This window comes from Camellia sinensis, chromosome 5, assembly GCF_055761805.1.
Source record: "Camellia sinensis isolate YWXY chromosome 5, ASM5576180v1, whole genome shotgun sequence".
Lineage (NCBI taxonomy): Eukaryota > Viridiplantae > Streptophyta > Magnoliopsida > Ericales > Theaceae > Camellia > Camellia sinensis.
The window spans coordinates 24,444,503-24,461,860 of record NC_138965.1 but is presented as its reverse complement, the minus strand read 5'-3'; the positions used below and the strand labels follow the sequence as shown (position 1 = coordinate 24,461,860).

The following is a 17,358-nucleotide window of genomic DNA, read 5'->3' as shown; positions in this document are numbered from 1 at the left end:
TGGAAAGAGTGCTGTTTTTTCTTGTTCTTTGTGTCAACAACTTAGAAAATTTGTTTGGGTTATAAAAACACACCCTTGGGCTCTACCAAAATTCTCACACTTTAAACATAACCAATAACACCCCTTTGAAACAGATCTTTGAGTTCATGAATGTTTGATACGAAAATAAAATCAAGAAAGATGAAGAGTATGCTGGAAATTGATGGAAAAAAAATTTGAAATTTTTTTTATGATCATACAAGGGCATGAGTTTTAAATACCGTATATATTATACATATAGCATGTATTGAGAAGGGAAAATAAGTAGTAGAAAACATGGAAAGCAGGGGTGTAGAGTGGCTTACTTGGACGCAATTCTTTCTTCCTTTCTTTTCTTTTTTTTTTCCCCTTCTCTTTTCTCCTCTTTTTTTTCTCTTTTTATTTTTTCTCCTCCTCTTTTCTCCTCTTTTTTTTTTTTCCCCCTCTCTTCCTCTTCCTCTTCCTCACTATGGCCGGCTGTATAGGTGTGTATATGAGGGAGAATGCTTGCATTCAAATAGAGAAGTTAATTTGGGTGGTGGTGGTTGAAAAGACCTAATAGCCCTTGATTGGGTTCGAATTGAATTTGTGGTCACTTGGTTGAAATGTAATAGAATGGAGGTAGATTAAGCACTTAAGCACATTTAATTAAGAACCTAGTTGACTTAAGGCTTCTACTTGGAGGCCAAGAAAAAAACACAATCCCTTAAATTAAGTCTTGACCCATTAATGTATTTTTTTTCTTTTCCTTTCTTTTTTTTTTTTTCTTTTTTGGAAAATTGTCATTCACCCCAACAATGGCCATAAAGTTCACTTGCACACACCATTGAACAAAATTATAAAATAACCTATAATTAGAAAACTTTAATCTACTTTCTCTAATTGCAACTCTATATGCCTCGTATCACATTATTGTATCATGGATATTATTTGATTTGTGATTTAACCTTCCGAACATATGTGATCTTTAATTGCAGTTGCACCTCTTATTACACTTGAAAACAAATTTGTGCACTTGTTATGTATCATGTCACTCTCTCTCCGATCTTATCTTAGCCTTCTTTGCTTGCTTGGGAGAGGAGCCTGCTAAGTTTCTGCATTTCTCTAACTACGTTATTTTTTCTATGAGCTTCGCTCTGTTTTGTGACTAGATTCTCAAGATTGCCAAAGTTGGCTCTAGACTAAAGAAATGTTTAACTTGTAACATGACATTGCTATTTGAATATCCTACCATGAAAGAAATGCTTACACTATTACACTAATAGTAGTGATTATCATTACAAGCCAATTTAAGAAAACACTGACAATTATCATAGAAAATATGCATTGCGGTAAAAAATAAGTGAGAATTAGCGTCTTAGACCCAAGAAGCTCATGCCTATGCAGACACTAGGTGGCACAAAATTTTGGAGAAATAGATTAAGTTGATTAGATGTGTTTGTTGATATTACGAGAAGAAAAAAACAATCATTCATGACATGAAAAAAGCTATAACAAAAAACACAAGTTCCTTAGTAGTCTTAGGAATTAATATCAGCATTCAATGGACAGTTATTGTTAGGCTAGTCGAATTCTGAAAACAAAGGTTGTAATTTTAGATTGGGTATGGAGAGAACGATTTGAAATAGTTAGATTTATTGCCCTGTAAATTAAATGTGTCCTTTATTCATGCAAACATCATTTCTACGAGCTTGGCGCTAATCTTTCTCTTATTTTGGTTTTCTTAGAACTTGAATTCTAGACAAAGAAAAACCTCTCTAAGTTGTAAACCCTAGCAAACACTAGTCATCCTCAAACTAACATACACAGTTGTGTTGAGTAAAAGAATTGATTTTTGCATTTTAAGTAATATACTAAATTTAGCATCTTACATCAAGTATAATTACAAGAATAATAAAGTGTAAAATGTATGCTCCAGCAACATTTATATTCCAACAAACATACATGTAAAATGTAATCGTGATAAAGTTGCTTCCCCCCACTCTCCTTTCCCTAATATGAACCTCAATCATAAAAGCCTTGACACGGTCTAACACAGTTGCCATTACACAAAGACTAGTAATTACATGGAAGAAAATTTATAATATTGTAAAGCATTTGAGGTTGTTTGTAAACCCATTCTTTCTAAAAAAAATTATCCAATTTCTGAACAACTTTTGATGCATCTATATTTCCTTGGAGACAATCGAGTGCTAGTTTAATAGTTTTCTTGCCTTTCTTCTTTTAACATCCCAAGCTTAGCAAACTTTCAACGATCAGCCCGATCAGCTTTTTCAACTTAGGCCCTTCATTGATTATGTCTTCCAAGTGTTTTCCATTTCTGTGAAGGTACATTCTCTTTGTCACTAATTGCAATAAGCTGACGCCTAAGCTGAAACTGTGCTCAATAGACTCTGCAATGAAAAAGAAAGTAGATGGGGCGTTTTATAGTTTGCTATATTAACAAGAATAGACATGTGAAAAATATTTGTTTTAAAAATTCATAATTAAGAAAGAAAATATATGTATATACAAATGCTGGAAACTAAAGCAAAATAGTATTTTAATTCAGTTCTAAATGTTTTCTGCTTCTAATGTTTCTCATTAACCCTTTTTCCACTCACTCCCTAATTAGGTTACCCCTCTCTTTCTCTCTCTCTAGTGGTATGTAGGTGCACCTAGTTTCATTTTATTATTTTTTACATTAAAAATCTTACCTTTTGCAAGTGTAGTCCGTAGTTTATCTTTTACTTTTCTTCTATTCAATATTAATCTTATGTGATGTTTTCTCCTTTCAATTATTTTCTTCCCTAGTACTACTAACAATTGTTGTTAAGAGGCATTCGGGTTTGTATCAATGGTAAGTTGCAAATATATAACGAGAATAGAAGAGAAAACCATTGTTTAGAAGGTATTAAGATGTGTGCGTGTATGCATATGTATATTTGCAAGGTTATTGTACATGAATACAAAGTGAAGTTTTGATAAGTGCTTTTAGAACTAGATTTTGAAGTTACACCAACATGATTTTTATACTCATGCACACCAAGGCGATCAAAAACTGTCTCAAAAACCCAAATGGCATAATCTTGACTATTCCTACTACAGAGAGCCTCTAAAAGTCTCTAATCCTTGCATTGCGGACAAAAGTCAAAACGAAATCGGTCCGCCTCCCCTACTTGCCCTTCATAAGGAATAGTTTGGAGGAGAACGAATTGCCGTAATATTTTGGTACCAAAGCAAGGTACCATTCCATTTATCCCCACTAGAGAGAGGAAAGTTCATCCCAACGCCCTGATGCCAATTCGATCAGAAAGACGAGCACCCATGTACGGTGTACCCAAGGTTTTGAAAAGCGGCCGCAACCGTTACGTAATACCGTTACATAACGGTTGTGGTAGTTACCGCCACCCGTTACGGCTGCTTTTGCAGTGTGATTGAGATTCACAGGTGTATCGGCCGTAGCGACTGCTATAGCGGTCGTAACGGTGCCGTAACGGCCATAACGGCCTGTTACGCACCGTTACGTAACGGTTTTGAATTGCTTCTTTCAAAAAAACACAAAAAAAAAAAAAGGTTGAAAATGGGGAAAGAGAGGTAAAGAGAGAAGAAAGAAGATGGAGGAACAAGAGATAGAGAGAGAGAAGAGAGAAGATGAACATGTTATTGATTTGTTGAAATTGTAAGACCTATGCTATTCTATTCAGCTGCTATCACTCAACCATTTTATTTGTGTGCGTCTATCTATATATTGTTTGAAAATAATAATAATAATAATAATAATAATAATAATAATAATAATAATAATAATAATAAGTGTGGTCATTAGCTATTTGGCTTGATTAATATATATATATATATATATTTAGGCTTTTATTTATTCTCTTACTTTTGTCATTGTTTATCTTATACATAATAATTAGTGATTGATTTTTTGTATAATATAAAGTCATTAATTATTAAAATAAAATGTAAAAAACTCAGTTTATAGTGATTTAAAAATATGAAATATATTGGATCAAACTTAAAAATTTATAAAAATTGATCAATATTTATTTTAAAACCCAATAAATATGATCATGGAAAAAAAATGTGCGTATTGGTAAATTTTTTTCAAATTGTGCGAAAAATAAAAAAAAATCACGGTTCCAGTTACCGCAACCGTTACGCTACGGCCTTTACACCCCGCAACCGCGCCACCGCCACCGTTACGGCGACCGCAACCGCTTTTTAGAACCTTGGGTGTACCATACCACGATATCAAGAGTAATGCTCTCAAAAGTATGTCCAATCGGCAATATCTTGTGGGATCTTTAGGTGCAAGGGATTTTATTTTTTTTTTATTGTTTAGTATAAAAAGAAAAGAAAAGAAAAATTAAATAAAACAAAACAAAAATAAATAAAGAAATAAAACAAAGAAAATAAATAGTATATCAAATGGCTGACTACCCACAACTATAATAGTTTGGCACAACCAAAAAAATGGCATGTTGGGTTGTCATGCAAGATGGAAAGGCCGCGGTAGGTCTCTGCAACTATGGTAGATATAATGGAGAGACAAGCCATTGCACGTCTATTGCTCTTTCAAAAAAACCCCCACTGGATTGTAATTACTCTACTGATGATTTCTGTTAAAGGTTTTCAAACCAAAGTGTACAAGACCCAACGGTTGGTTAACCACCAAAACCACAAAAGGAAAAATAAGAAAATACCAACCAAATTAATACATGAGCTGCACAATATGTTAACCAGATATTTTATTTTTCTCAAATAAAAAAGTTTCATCAAATTACTATGTAAAATGCAACATTATTATAAGAGTATAGAAACTATTGATTGAATCAAACAAAACATTAAATAAAAATAATATAAAAACAATCTAATTAAATAAGGAAAATACACACAGGACAATGAGAAGCAAAGAATACCTCATTTTATTTTTTTCCGACTCCACTCATGCCATCAAAACTTCCAAGTAAACACCTATTTTATTACAAATGAAAAGAAAAAAAAATATATAAGAAACTATATACTCTTGATTCCAAGCATTGAAACCTATTAGAAAATAAAACAGTTGCACTCCAAAAGTTCTTGTTCATTAATATAAAATAAAATAAAATAAAATAAACATATATATAAGCGCTAATAAAAATAATGCACGGCAAAAAAATAATTCAAATAGTGAACTTGAATCTAGACAAAGATGAACTGAAGAAAAGAATGTAAACCCCTAAGAAGAATTAACATGTCTAGCAATGACAATGAAGAAGAAACATTACCTGAAGACTGAGGGGGCATGTCTCTCGGCCCTTTCAAGTCTCAACCCATTAAAATGATGAAGATGATGTGATGAAGAATGTGATCTAGTCTCTGTTTATTATGGAGATTCTATTTCCACACTTTTTTTTGTCTTTGTGTACGCAATTAATGAAGAAAAAAGTTATGACAATTTTATCATGAAGCAAAATGACCATAATGACTACAAATTAAATCTATATTTTCTATATACACATCTTTAAAAAACAATAATTCTCAATGCACATCTTAAAAAAAAAAAAATTAAAACTTAGTTCCTACACTGCTTCTCACTACCTCTATTGTTTTCCATCACTTGCTACACTCCATTGTTACACTCTATCCATTGCTTGCATAAACTACTCTGATATCAAGTACTGAAAAATTGTAAAACATTCAGCACTACAGAACCAATTTAATTTTAAAAAATCAAAAATTAAATATCAAATATTTATAAATAATTCCGAAGTAAATAATTGAAAATGTACAATAATTTCGGAATATTTTTTCTGATTGGTGAGTGACTTCTTGTTTCTGAATATTTTTTCTGTTTGATCTTTCAGTTCCTTCGGGTTTCAATGGCTGCCAACAACAGCCCCTCTGCCCTAGAAAAAGAACAGGTACTTCATACATATACAGACACTGACACTATATATGTATGCTTATGAGATAGGCAAAACTATTAACCGGAAAAATTACTTTTTTTTGATGATTTTGTGCAGATCACGAAACCCCTCTCTTTTTTTTCTTGAGATCGCGAAATGGAAGAACAATAACATATTATTGCTTTTATTGTTGACAAATACTGTAGGGTTACGGTGGGATGGTTGGGGAAAAAGGAGAGAGAAAGTGGAATTACCTGAAAATGCTTGGGGTTTTCGCAGCAATTGCTTTGGTTCTCCTACTCCGTATTCTCTGTATGCGACTAGGGTTTCGCAGCAACCACTTCGTTTGCCCACTTCGTTTGCTGAGGGAGAGAGAGAGAGAGAGAAGGCTTCAATCTGCAACAGTTTTGTCAAAAAAATAAAAAATAAAAAATCCTCAAATAGGTATGAAATTTAAAAGGAAGGTTCTAGATGAAATAGTTGGTGTGATTCGTAACGTTTACGTTTTCAGTTTATATTTATAAAAAATTTATAAATTGATTTTTGTTTATTTTTTGTTTATTTTTAGAAAAACATAAACTATAAACGCGTTTGGTAATTGACAAAATGTTTATAAAATTTAAAAAATATAAAAAAGAGTGAAAAATGGCAAGTAGTGGCAAGTGGCGGCGAAAGACGGTGGGTGGTGGGTAGCTGGTGGTGGTGGGTGATGGGTGGTGGCGGGTGGGTGGGTGACGGTGGTGGGCGGTGGGTTGTAGCGAGTGGGTGGTAGTGGCGGTGGTGGCGGTGGCAGGTGGTGGTGGCAGGTGGGTGGCGGATGGCGGGTGGTGGTGGGTGGTGGCGGGTGCTGATAGTGGGTGAGTGGGTGACGGTGGCGGGTGGTGGGTAATGGCGAGTGGGTGGTGGTGGTAGGTGGGTGGCGGATGGCAGGTGGTAGTGGGTGGTGGCGTGTGGGTGGTGGGTGGTGATGGTGGTTGGGTGGGTGACGGTAGCGAGTGGTTGGTGGTAGCGAGTGGGTAGTGGTGGCGGTGGCGGTGGCGGTGGCGGTGGCGGTGGCGAGTGGTGGGTAGTGGCGGCAAGTGGGTGGCAGATGGCAGGTGGTGGTGGGTGGTGGCGGGTAGGTGGCGGGTGGTGGTGGTAGTGGGTGAGTGAGTAGGTGACGGTGGTGGGTGGTAGGTGGTAGCGAGTAGGTGGTGGTAATGGGTGGTGGTGGCAGGTGGGTGGTAGGTGATGGTGGTGGGTGGCAGGTGGTGGTGGCAGGTGGGTGGGTGACAGGTGGCTGGTGGTGGTGAGTGGCTGGTGGTGACAGGTGGTGGTGACAGGTGGGTAGTGAGTGGTGATGGCAAGTAGGTGGCGAGTGGTGGTGGCGGGCGGTGGATGGTAGTGGCGGGTGGTAGATGGCAGGTGGGTGGTGGTGGAGGTGATGGTGGCAAGGGTGGGTGGTGGTGGCGAGTGAGTGGCAGGTGAGTGGTGGTGGCGGAAGACGGTGGTGGAAAATGGTGGCGGGTGATGGCTAGTGTTAGGTGGTTAAAAAAAAAAAAAAACTGAAAACTCAAAATGGAAACAGATTTTTTGTGTTTTCATTTTTTGACCAAATTTATAAACTGAGACCACTGATTTATAAATCAAAAATTTTACCAAACAAGTTTTTATTTAAGTTTTTAAAATTTTTGTAAATATAAACAGAAAACTGAAAACATAAGTGTTACCAAACGACAGTGTTATTTAATTTTTATATTATCATTAACTTATTTTGGATAAATTATAAATATACTTTATGTGATTTGTTTAAAGTGTAAATTATTTTTTATGATTTAGAAAATTTGAAAATTTTCTTTGTCGGAATTTTTTATTTAAAGATTAATAAAAAAAATAAAATTTATAATTGTTTTTGTATATAATAATGAAATTACTTAAATTATTAATTAAAATATGTTTCTAAAATTATTAAAAATTGTTAATTAATTTGATATTTTCTAATAAAAGAAGAGATTTATTATGAAATTGTAAATCTCAGAGGGTGGAATATAATTTTTAAAACCACAAGGCGATTCGTATTTTAATCAACCTCAAATATATATATTTTTAATTTACCCAATGTATTTTTTTATTGAAATAGATAATATTTTTTTAAAAAAAAAATTATTATAGTATGTGAATAGTGGATGAATTATAATTTTTTTTAAAAAAATCAAATTTTTTAAGCTTTAAAATTTTTTATATTTGTTTAGTTGTTTAAATATATAGCTTTTGAAAAAAAATTAAAAAGGTCATAAAAAAAAATTACTAAATTTTTTTTTTTAAAATTTTGTAGTGGCATGTGACTAATGGAGTGAATTATATTTATATTTTTTTCAATTTTTTTTTAATTTTTTATATTTTTCTAATCCGGTGGAATGTAAATATTTAATTCCTTTTTTAAAAAAGTCATTAAAAGATGATAAAAGAAAAAAAAAAAAAAAAAAAAACTCAAAAAATTATATCCAAACACCACCTAAAAAATATGTGAAAATGTTGGTTTGGAATATGCCAAAATGACATTGCACCATTGGAGAAACATTACTATAATTTAGCATTTTACAACCGTAGCATGTCAAATTATAATTTTAGCAATGCTATTACGACAATTAACATTGGAGATGCTCTTAGGGAAAATTATACTTGTCCCTTATATTTGAAAATATATATATAATAAATTATATAATTTTAATATAATTATATTAAAATACTAAGTCTCATATTGATTAATAATTTATTAATTACATCAATAAAAAAAATGATCTTCTCATTTCTTTTATTCAACAACTTATATCTTAAATTATTTTATGTTTTTACATTAATTCTGATTCATTTAGCCATATTAAAAGAAAAGTTAATAAAATTACGTCAAAACTTTAACTTTTTTTGTTTTTTTCAAATTTTAAGGTTAGTGTAATGGGTTTATTACACTGTATACTCCTAGATTATCGTCCAATTGTTAGTACATTAAATCCCTAAACTATATAGATTGAAATCTATTTAATTCCTAAACTATCGATTGAATCTATTAAGTCTCTAAGATATTAAAATCAAATCAATTTAATCCCTGAAAAGGTTACAAAAAATAAAATATAAGTTCATGAATATTATAAACTAATAAAGGACTGAAATCTAATTGAAATTTTATTTCAAAAAACCTTAAATTTTTATTCTATCTTTAAAAAGTGAGTGTTACCTCTTAGGGTGAATTTTCTTTATGAGGATAAGAGTAATTATTTATAATATTTTCTTATTTATCTTCTAAAATGACAACGTGTGTTTGTCTTTATCTAAATATGTCAAATTTTGTTTATAATTATTAATTGATTGTTTTTAAGTTTTTCACTAAGTTCTTTTTATAATTTAATTAATATATTATTTTTTCTATTATTATTTGTAGCAAACTATTATTACTTAAATTATCTAATTCTACTTTTCAATATATCTAATACTACTTTTTCAATATGTCTAATTCTTATATAATTTTATTGGCAAGGCTAAGAAATCAGACTTTAATATTAATTTAATCACACAATGAAATAAAATGCTTAATAGAGACAAAATAAAAAAAATTGTAATAAATTTTTAATTAGGTAACATCTTTTACGAATTTATAATACTTACGGACATATATTTTAATTTAATAATTATTTCAGGAACTAAATAGATTTGAGACAAATATTTTAGGAATTTAATAGATTCAATTAATAATTTAGAAACTAAATAAATTTTGATTCATATATTTTAAGAACTTAGGAGACTCAATCCATAATTTATGAATTAAATAGATAATTTGATAATGGTTTAAGCATAGAAAGTGTAATAAATCCTAGTGTAATGTACCCTATTGGAAACCCAAAGCCCAATTTAGAACCTCTCTAGTGGCCCAAGTTAAATTGGCTTTGACAAAGTCAGTTTTTTATTATAGTGACAAATTCAGTTAATTTTTAAACTTTTGTACCATTGAATTGATAGATGTAGTAAATTAAAGTTAATTATACATAAGAAATATAGTGAATGTTATTCCTATGGAGTCGTAGGCCTTCAAATGATAAATTGTGAATAATTTAATTATTTTTTAATATTATTGATTTATTGTAACTTGTAGATTTTTTGTAATTTTAAAATTTTTAATAGAATTTGGATTTGTAAAAATTGGGATTTTTTTTTTTTTGTGAGTTTTAGTAGGAATTTAGGAAATAATGAAAATTAGTGAAAAAGTCCATTTTGACAAACTTGTTTAGCATAGATCCTATAAATATACTTGTGATCCGATAATTACTTTATACTCATCTGAAAGGAAAATAACAAACAGGTCCACTTTCTAGACACATTGATGTGTCAATAAGATGATTGATTAGAAAATAGAATATTTTATTTACAAACCCACTTTCTAGAGAAAAAAAAAATGATATACAAGCTCACTTTCTAGATCCATTTAAAAATAATATAATCTATTTATTAGGAATTGGATTCTTTTCAGTTAAAAAATTTAACTAGATGGTTTTATTTGGCTCACTATAAACTCATTTTGGATCCGTTTCAATGATTCAAATTGTTTATTTTGTATGATTTTGCGAGAAGATCATGCACACTAAAAATCAAGTCGATCTAATATTGGGAGCTACTTAATTGAAACACATTTGCTTGAAAAATAATTAACACATAGCATAATTTTGAAGGTCGTCCGTTACTTATTTTTCAAACAAAATGTGTTCCGATCAAATGACTCACAATATCGAATCGACGTTTTCCTTCGTTTTTCTCTCACATATCCTTATCAACTTGTTGAAAAAATTGAATTACACCAGAATTATAACCCTTACGGAGTACAATTGCTTAATTCACTAACCAATATTGTAAAACTATCCAACCATGCTCTGTCCTGGTGCTTTGTTGATTCTATTTTCCATCATCAACGCTCTCACTTTCTCAACTTCATCCCATTTCCCTCTTTCTGCATAAACATTTGACAACAACACATAATTACCGGAATTCCAAGGTCTAATATCAATAAGCTCCTTCACAGCACTTTCTATAAGCTCAATATTATCATGAGTACGACAAGCACTTAGCAATGCAACCCAGATAGTAGCATTAGGGTTCATAGACATGGTGCGAATTAAATCGTGAGCCTCCTTCACACATCCACTCCGCCCAAGAAGATCAACCATCGATCCATAATGTTCAAGTTTTGGTTCAATTTGATGCTTTGTAGTCATCGAAGCAAACAAATCCAAACCTTGTTGCACCAACCCTGCATGTGCACAACATGCTAAAACTCCCACAAAAGTGGCATCATTTGGTTTCACATCTTTCGACAACATCTCCTCAAATAAATCAACTCCAAGCTCTCCCTTTTCGTTGAAAGCTAAACACGAGATCATGGCATTCCAAGAAACTCATCTTCATAACCCTCTATCAAAACTTAATTGAAAAACTCATCTTCACCTTGCATAAAATGCCATAAAATTTAAAATGCCCAATAAATGCACACACCACATCCCATTCCTTTTCCCATATCGAATACCCACAAGTACACATTTGCATAATACGAATAAGATGCAACATATAGAATTCCATAAAGAAATGAATTATTAGGTAAGAAGTTAGCACACTTCTAAAATCCTCCAAAGAGATTTTTCTTCCCAATCACAAGGATTGGATTCAAATTATTCGGTGCTTTTCCTTTTATTCTTTTGCAGACCTTGCCACAAATACCTACGTCGGTTATTTACCAATTAGCGCCAACCGAGGACATCAAAAGGGACAAAAAAACCACTAGTCAACACCCGAAATGTCCCTTACTGGACCCAAACTTATCTCTCAAGAAAAGAAAAAGAAGAAAAGAAAAAGACGACGCCGTATAAAGTCTGAATACAGCTGATCCATCCTAGGGTTACGAAGCAACCACTTGTGCAAAACCTAACTCAATAAGGGAACATATCCAACCATATTACATTTTCAAAATCCTTCTCATAAAAACATTAAAAGTAAACGTAACATGTTACCACCCCATTAGATTTCCCCTTCATTAGGTTCATTATGCTTTTCGGTTACAACAATGCATGATCATAATAATAACAATCCAAGCTAGACATGAAATAACTTATGCATGGTAAAATAAGTTCACAAAATCATCCTAGATGACATATCAAAGCTTAAGTATTCAAGAGATATAACATAAAAGAGTTGAAACCCAATAAAGAGCACATTAATACAAATTTCCAAATTTTTCAGATTCGAACCGTTTTATAAATAAATATGGAAATAATTACTTTATGTGGTCCTAAGAACCTAGCCTCTTGAGAGTTTGTAGAGAAATGAGTCTAGTTTCATACCCAATTTACAAAAATAGGATAGATCTTCTAGATTTTAAGAAATTTCAAAAATATTAGGTTTTGTCCAGAATTGTCAACTGTTACGAGAAATGACTTTTTCTCTCAAACCACCCACTCACTTTGTTTCAAACAATTTTTCTATAAAAAATAACATCCAAAGGAAACTTTTGTTATAAAAATGGACTCATGGGAATTTTTCTAAAATTGTAGAAAGAGTGCTGTTTTTTCTCGTTCTTTGTGTCAAAAACTTAGAAAAATTGTTTAGGTTATAAAAACACACCCTTAGGCTCTACCAAAAATCTCACGCTTTAAACATAACCAATAACGCCCCGTTGAAACAGATCTTTGAGTTCATGAATGCTTGATACAAAAATAAAATCAAGAAAGATAAAGAGTATGTTGGAAATTGACGGAAAAAAAAAATTGAATTTTTTTTTATGATCATACAAGGGCATGAGCTTTAAATACCATATATATTATACATATAGCATGCATTGGGAAGGGAAAATAAGTAGTAGAAAAGATGGAAAGTAAGGGTAGAGAGTGGCTTACTTGGACACAATTCTTTCTTCCTTTCTTTTTTTTTGCTTTTTTTCTTTTTTTCTCCTCTTTTCTCTTCTCTTTTTTTCTCTCTCTTTTTTTTTTCTTCTCCTCTTTTCTCCTTTTTTTTTTCCCCTCCCTCTCTTCCTCTTCCTCTTCCTCACGATGGCCAACTGTATAGTATATGAGGGAGAATATCTAGCGTTTATATAGAGAAGTGAATTTGGGTGGTGGTTGAGAAAACCTAAAAGCCCTTGATTGGGTTTGAATTGAATTGGTGGTCACTTGGTTGAAATGGAATAGAATGGAGGTAGATTAAGCACTTAAGCACATTTAATTAAAGACCTAGTTGACTTAAGGCTTCTACGTGGAGGCCAAGAAAAAAACACAATCCCTTAAATTAAGTCTTGACCCATTAATGTATTTTTTTTCTTTTCCTTTATTTATTTATTTATTTATTTCTCTTTCAAAAAATTGTCATTCACCCCAACAATGGCCATAAAGTTCACTTGCACACACTTTTGAACAAAATTATAAAATAACCTATAATTAGAAAACTTTAATTTGTTTTCTCCAATTGCAACCCTACATGCCTCGTATCTTATTATTGTATCATGGATATTATTTGATTTGTGATTTAATCTTCCCAACATATGTGATCTTCAATTGCAATTTCACCTCTTATTACACTTGAAAACAAATTTGTGCTCTTGTTATGTATAATGTCTCTCTCTCCCTCCGATCTTATCTTAACCTTCTTTGCTTGCTTAGGAGAGGAGCCTGCTAAGTTTCTGCATTTCTCTAACTATGTTATTTTTTGGGTTTTTTTATTGGCCAGTCCTACCTTTTACACTTATTCCCCTATTAGTCCTGAGTTTTGCTCTTGTGCACCAACAGGTCATGAGTATTTTTTTTTGGTACCGTTTTACCCCTCCCCTGTTTTGACGCATTTCTGTTTGGATTTTCCATCAAAATATTGTGTTGTGAGTATGGGTTTGTGATTTGAATTTCTGTGGAACTTCACGATTTGTTAATGTATTATTGTGGAGCTTCGTGATTTCTGATTTCGCGGTTGGTGTATCTCCGCGATTGTGATTTGCGATTGCGTGCTTGATGAATCTTCCTATTTGCGATTTCGTGTTTGGTGTATAGTTACATTTTCTGATTTGCGATGTTGTGGAGTTAGGTCGACTGGTATGTTTGATTTTGATTTCAATTTCAATGTTTTGGTTCTTTTTAGTTTGAGTTGGTGATTTTGATTTTGTGGTGATATTGTTGTTACTCTGTTGTTTCTATTGCGATTGAATTTGTGTTTTGATCATGATATTGAAAGCTTTGAGACATGTATATGTAAAGAATTTTAGATTTTCTTTTTTTTGGTTACGAAATTGTTTTGATTGAACACAGGTGCTGGTTTGTTATTTTATACAGTGATAATTTCATCACTGAGTATTTTGGGGGTGTTGTTGGATTAACTTTTTCAACAGTGATAAATTTATCAGTGAGTATGGGAATAGGAGATGAAAAGGTTGCATAATGTAATGGTAAGATTCAAATCGAGTTACCATATCTAATAAGTGTAAGCCTAATTCACTGTTCTTGGTCTTTGGTGGTGTTAACTGTTAAAGTTATCAGTGTTGATTTTTGGATGTGTTTGAGTTGGTTGATAATTTTGTCACTGTATTTGATTTTGTTTTAGAGTGTTTGAGTTGCTTGCTGAAATATAATTGTTGTTTGTTGTAGGATTTATAGTGATGGAGAATTGTTTGTTTCTTATGTGCAAGTTTAGAGGTGTGACATTGGTTATCAAGTATAATGATGGATTTAATTTCAAAGATTTAGTATATAAATTGTGTGCAAAGTGGAGTGAGTTAGTTGGCAGTTCTTTGAATATATCGTATTCAATGTTTGGACATTCTTGTTGTGGTCTACAGAGTGAAGAGGATTTGGAGGTTATGGTTGGACTGGCACTTTCTTATGATATTCATCGTATTGATGTTTTTTGTAAAGTGTTGTTCTTTGGGTGAAGGTTATATGATTTGTGATGGTGAAGCTAGTAGTAGTAGTAGTAGTAGTAGTAGTGTTGTTTGTGAAATTGATTTTTTGCCTTCATTTTATTCAAATCAATGGAAACCTTTGCTCTCCGATGGGTGGGTTAATTGTATGAAAGGAGTGGGACAAAGGTTTGCTCAAGGAGTTGTTGAATTTCGAGATGTGTTGTCGAAGTATTCTATTCATTCCAATTTTGATTTTGATTTTGTTAAGAATGATAAGGATTGTGTCACTGTTCATTGTAAGAGAAGGGCTGATTTGGGATGTTTATGAAGCGTGCATGCTAGAGTGGAAAATTATAGTAAAGCTTTTGTTATTAAACAATTTGATGATGTTCATACTTGTGAATCTTCTTTTCGTACAATTAAACATGCTAGGATGACTTCAAGTATGATTGGTGGGCTAATTTCAAGTGATATTCATAATAAGGCTTTGACATCGGTTAGTGAGATGGTTTGTGATTTCAAGGACTATTATGGAACAGAAGTTTCTTATCGGCGAGCTTGGATGGGTGTTGAAAAAGCAAGGGGTCTTGTTTTTGGTGACTATTCATCATCATTTGACGATCTTCGTTGGTATGTTGATGCCGCTAATGATTGTAATCCGGTGAGTGTTTTTTTGATAGTAAAGGAAGACATTTCAAATGCTTGTTTTTCGCTTTTGAGGCATGTATTCATGGTTTCAAGTATTGTCGGCCTGTGTTGATGCTTGATGGAACTTTCTTGAAAGGAAGACACAAAGGTTGTTTATTGGCTGCTATGGCAAAAGACAGTAACCAAGGTATATTTTGTGTCTATTTGTTATTATTATTAAAATAGTGATAATTCTATCATTTTTGTTACTGGAGAGTGTTGATTATTGAGTATGGTCAATCTATTAGTGATAAATTTATGTTGTATACTTTTGTTAAATTTTTATATTTATACAGTGATAAATTTATCTATGGCTGGTGCTATATGTTATATACTTTGTGTTTTGATTTTCTTTTTTGTAATGTTTTTTATTTGTTATTGATAACGTGTATATATATTTTGTTTGTAGGTTTATATCCGTTATGTTTTGCCATTGTTGATAGTGAAAGTTATGACAGTTGGCATTGGTTCTTGTCAAAGTTATTTGTTATTTTGACTCCGGGGAGGGATATTGCGTTTGTTACTGATCAGCATGGAGGTTTACTGAAAGCTTTAGCTGAGGTCTTTCCGTTTTCTTCTCACTCTTTTTGTCTAATGCATTTGAAGGCAAACTTGAATACTTATTTGTCAATGAAGAGTCGTGAATCTAAAGAGTATTTGCTTACTCTTTTTAGTAGATGTGCATATGCTCCTACTATTGAGTTGTTTAATGAGCTATTTGAAGAATTTAAGGGTCGCTGTGGTCGTAGTGTTGAGAAGTTTCTTGAGGATTTGCCTAATGAGTGTTGGTGTAACGCTCATTTTCAAGGCAAGAGGTATGGTGAAATGTGCACAAATGTTGCGGAATCTTTTAATTCATGGATTAGGGATGAACGCCATTTGTTTTCAACTAGTCTTGTTGATGCTATATGGGTGAAACTAATGGAGCAATTTTCAAGAAGGAGAGAAGTTGGAAATAAGTGGAATCGTATTGTTTGTCCTTTTGCAGAGAAAAAGTTGGAAGAAGCTTTTAATGATACAAAAGCATGGATAGTTAAGAAATGTAGCAATGACATTTATGAAATCCAATTGGATCATTCAGTTATGGTTGATATTGGAAAACGTTCTTGTTCTTGTCGATTGTGGGAAATTGATTATTTTCCTTACAAACATGGTTTTTGTGCTATAAAGAGGAGTGTGAAGGATCTGAATTCTTTTCTTGATGATTACTATTGTGTTAGTAGTTATTGTGATTCTTATTCACATTCTATCTATCCAGTTCCTAGTATGTGGAAGCCAAATGTAGTTGTTAATGATGACATTGTTTTACCTCTTCTTTGTAAGAGACTAACTGGACGTCCAAGAACAGAGAGAATACCTTCTAAGGGCGAAATCAAGAGAATTAGGTACAGTAGGAGTGGAAAGATGGGAATTCATAATCAGAAGACATGTAAAGAAGCTTTGCTTTAGTTGTATTGATTTTAATTGAATTACTTTGTTGAGAGTTGAGAGGTGTTACTTGCATTGTATGATTGAGTATTTTTTGAAAGATGTATCATTTTGGTACTTGCATTGAATGATTAAGGAATTTGTTGAACAAAAATTATATTTTTTGCTGATATTTTTACAGGATTAAGTTTCATAGATTTATATTATTTGATTTGGGTTAAATATAGTTGCTGTTTTTGGTGTTTTATACAGTGATAAATTTATCACTGGTTGGTTTGGACAAGTTGGTGATTATTTTTTTGTAAGAATGATAAATTTACTATTGTCTGAAGGAAGAAATCAAGCATTAATGGGGTTCCTGAATTTTGTTATTTTCAAGAATGATAAATTTACCGCTGATTGTATGGGAAGAGTTGACAGTTTATTACATTTATGTCAGTGGTTGATAAA

The 17,358-nt window shown here is 32.4% G+C and overlaps 1 protein-coding gene, 1 long non-coding RNA gene and 1 pseudogene across 2 annotated transcripts; 1 reads left to right on the top strand and 2 right to left on the bottom strand.

The window, feature by feature from the left end:
* Window positions 1-1,832: 1,832 nt before the first annotated feature.
* LOC114270209 (uncharacterized) lies at window positions 1,833-6,345 on the bottom strand. The gene is made up of 3 exons (XR_003631875.2): window positions 6,152-6,345; window positions 4,926-4,980; window positions 1,833-2,411 (listed from the first exon to the last, which is right to left on the bottom strand). It is a non-coding gene; the product is annotated as an uncharacterized LOC114270209 (long non-coding RNA).
* A 4,435-nt stretch (window positions 6,346-10,780) lies between these two features.
* Window positions 10,781-11,302, bottom strand: LOC114270218 (pentatricopeptide repeat-containing protein At1g09190 pseudogene; annotated as a pseudogene).
* A 3,996-nt stretch (window positions 11,303-15,298) lies between these two features.
* LOC114270220 (uncharacterized) lies at window positions 15,299-16,929 on the top strand. The gene is made up of 3 exons (XM_028211668.2): window positions 15,299-15,454; window positions 15,535-15,628; window positions 15,890-16,929. Exons 1-3 carry the CDS (start codon window positions 15,299-15,301, stop codon window positions 16,927-16,929), a joined length of 1,290 nt encoding a protein of 429 aa, XP_028067469.2.
* Window positions 16,930-17,358: the final 429 nt, after the last annotated feature.

Bases quoted from the DNA above. Each gene is read 5' to 3' on its own strand.
- LOC114270220 (XM_028211668.2), top strand. From the start codon at position 15,299: ATGGTTTGTGATTTCAAGGACTATTATGGAACAGAAGTTTCTTATCGG. The intron at 15,455-15,534 runs GTGAGTGTTTTT...CATGGTTTCAAG, and splicing joins CCGCTAATGATTGTAATCCG to TATTGTCGGCCTGTGTTGAT. The intron at 15,629-15,889 runs GTATATTTTGTG...TTTTGTTTGTAG, and splicing joins GGCAAAAGACAGTAACCAAG to GTTTATATCCGTTATGTTTT.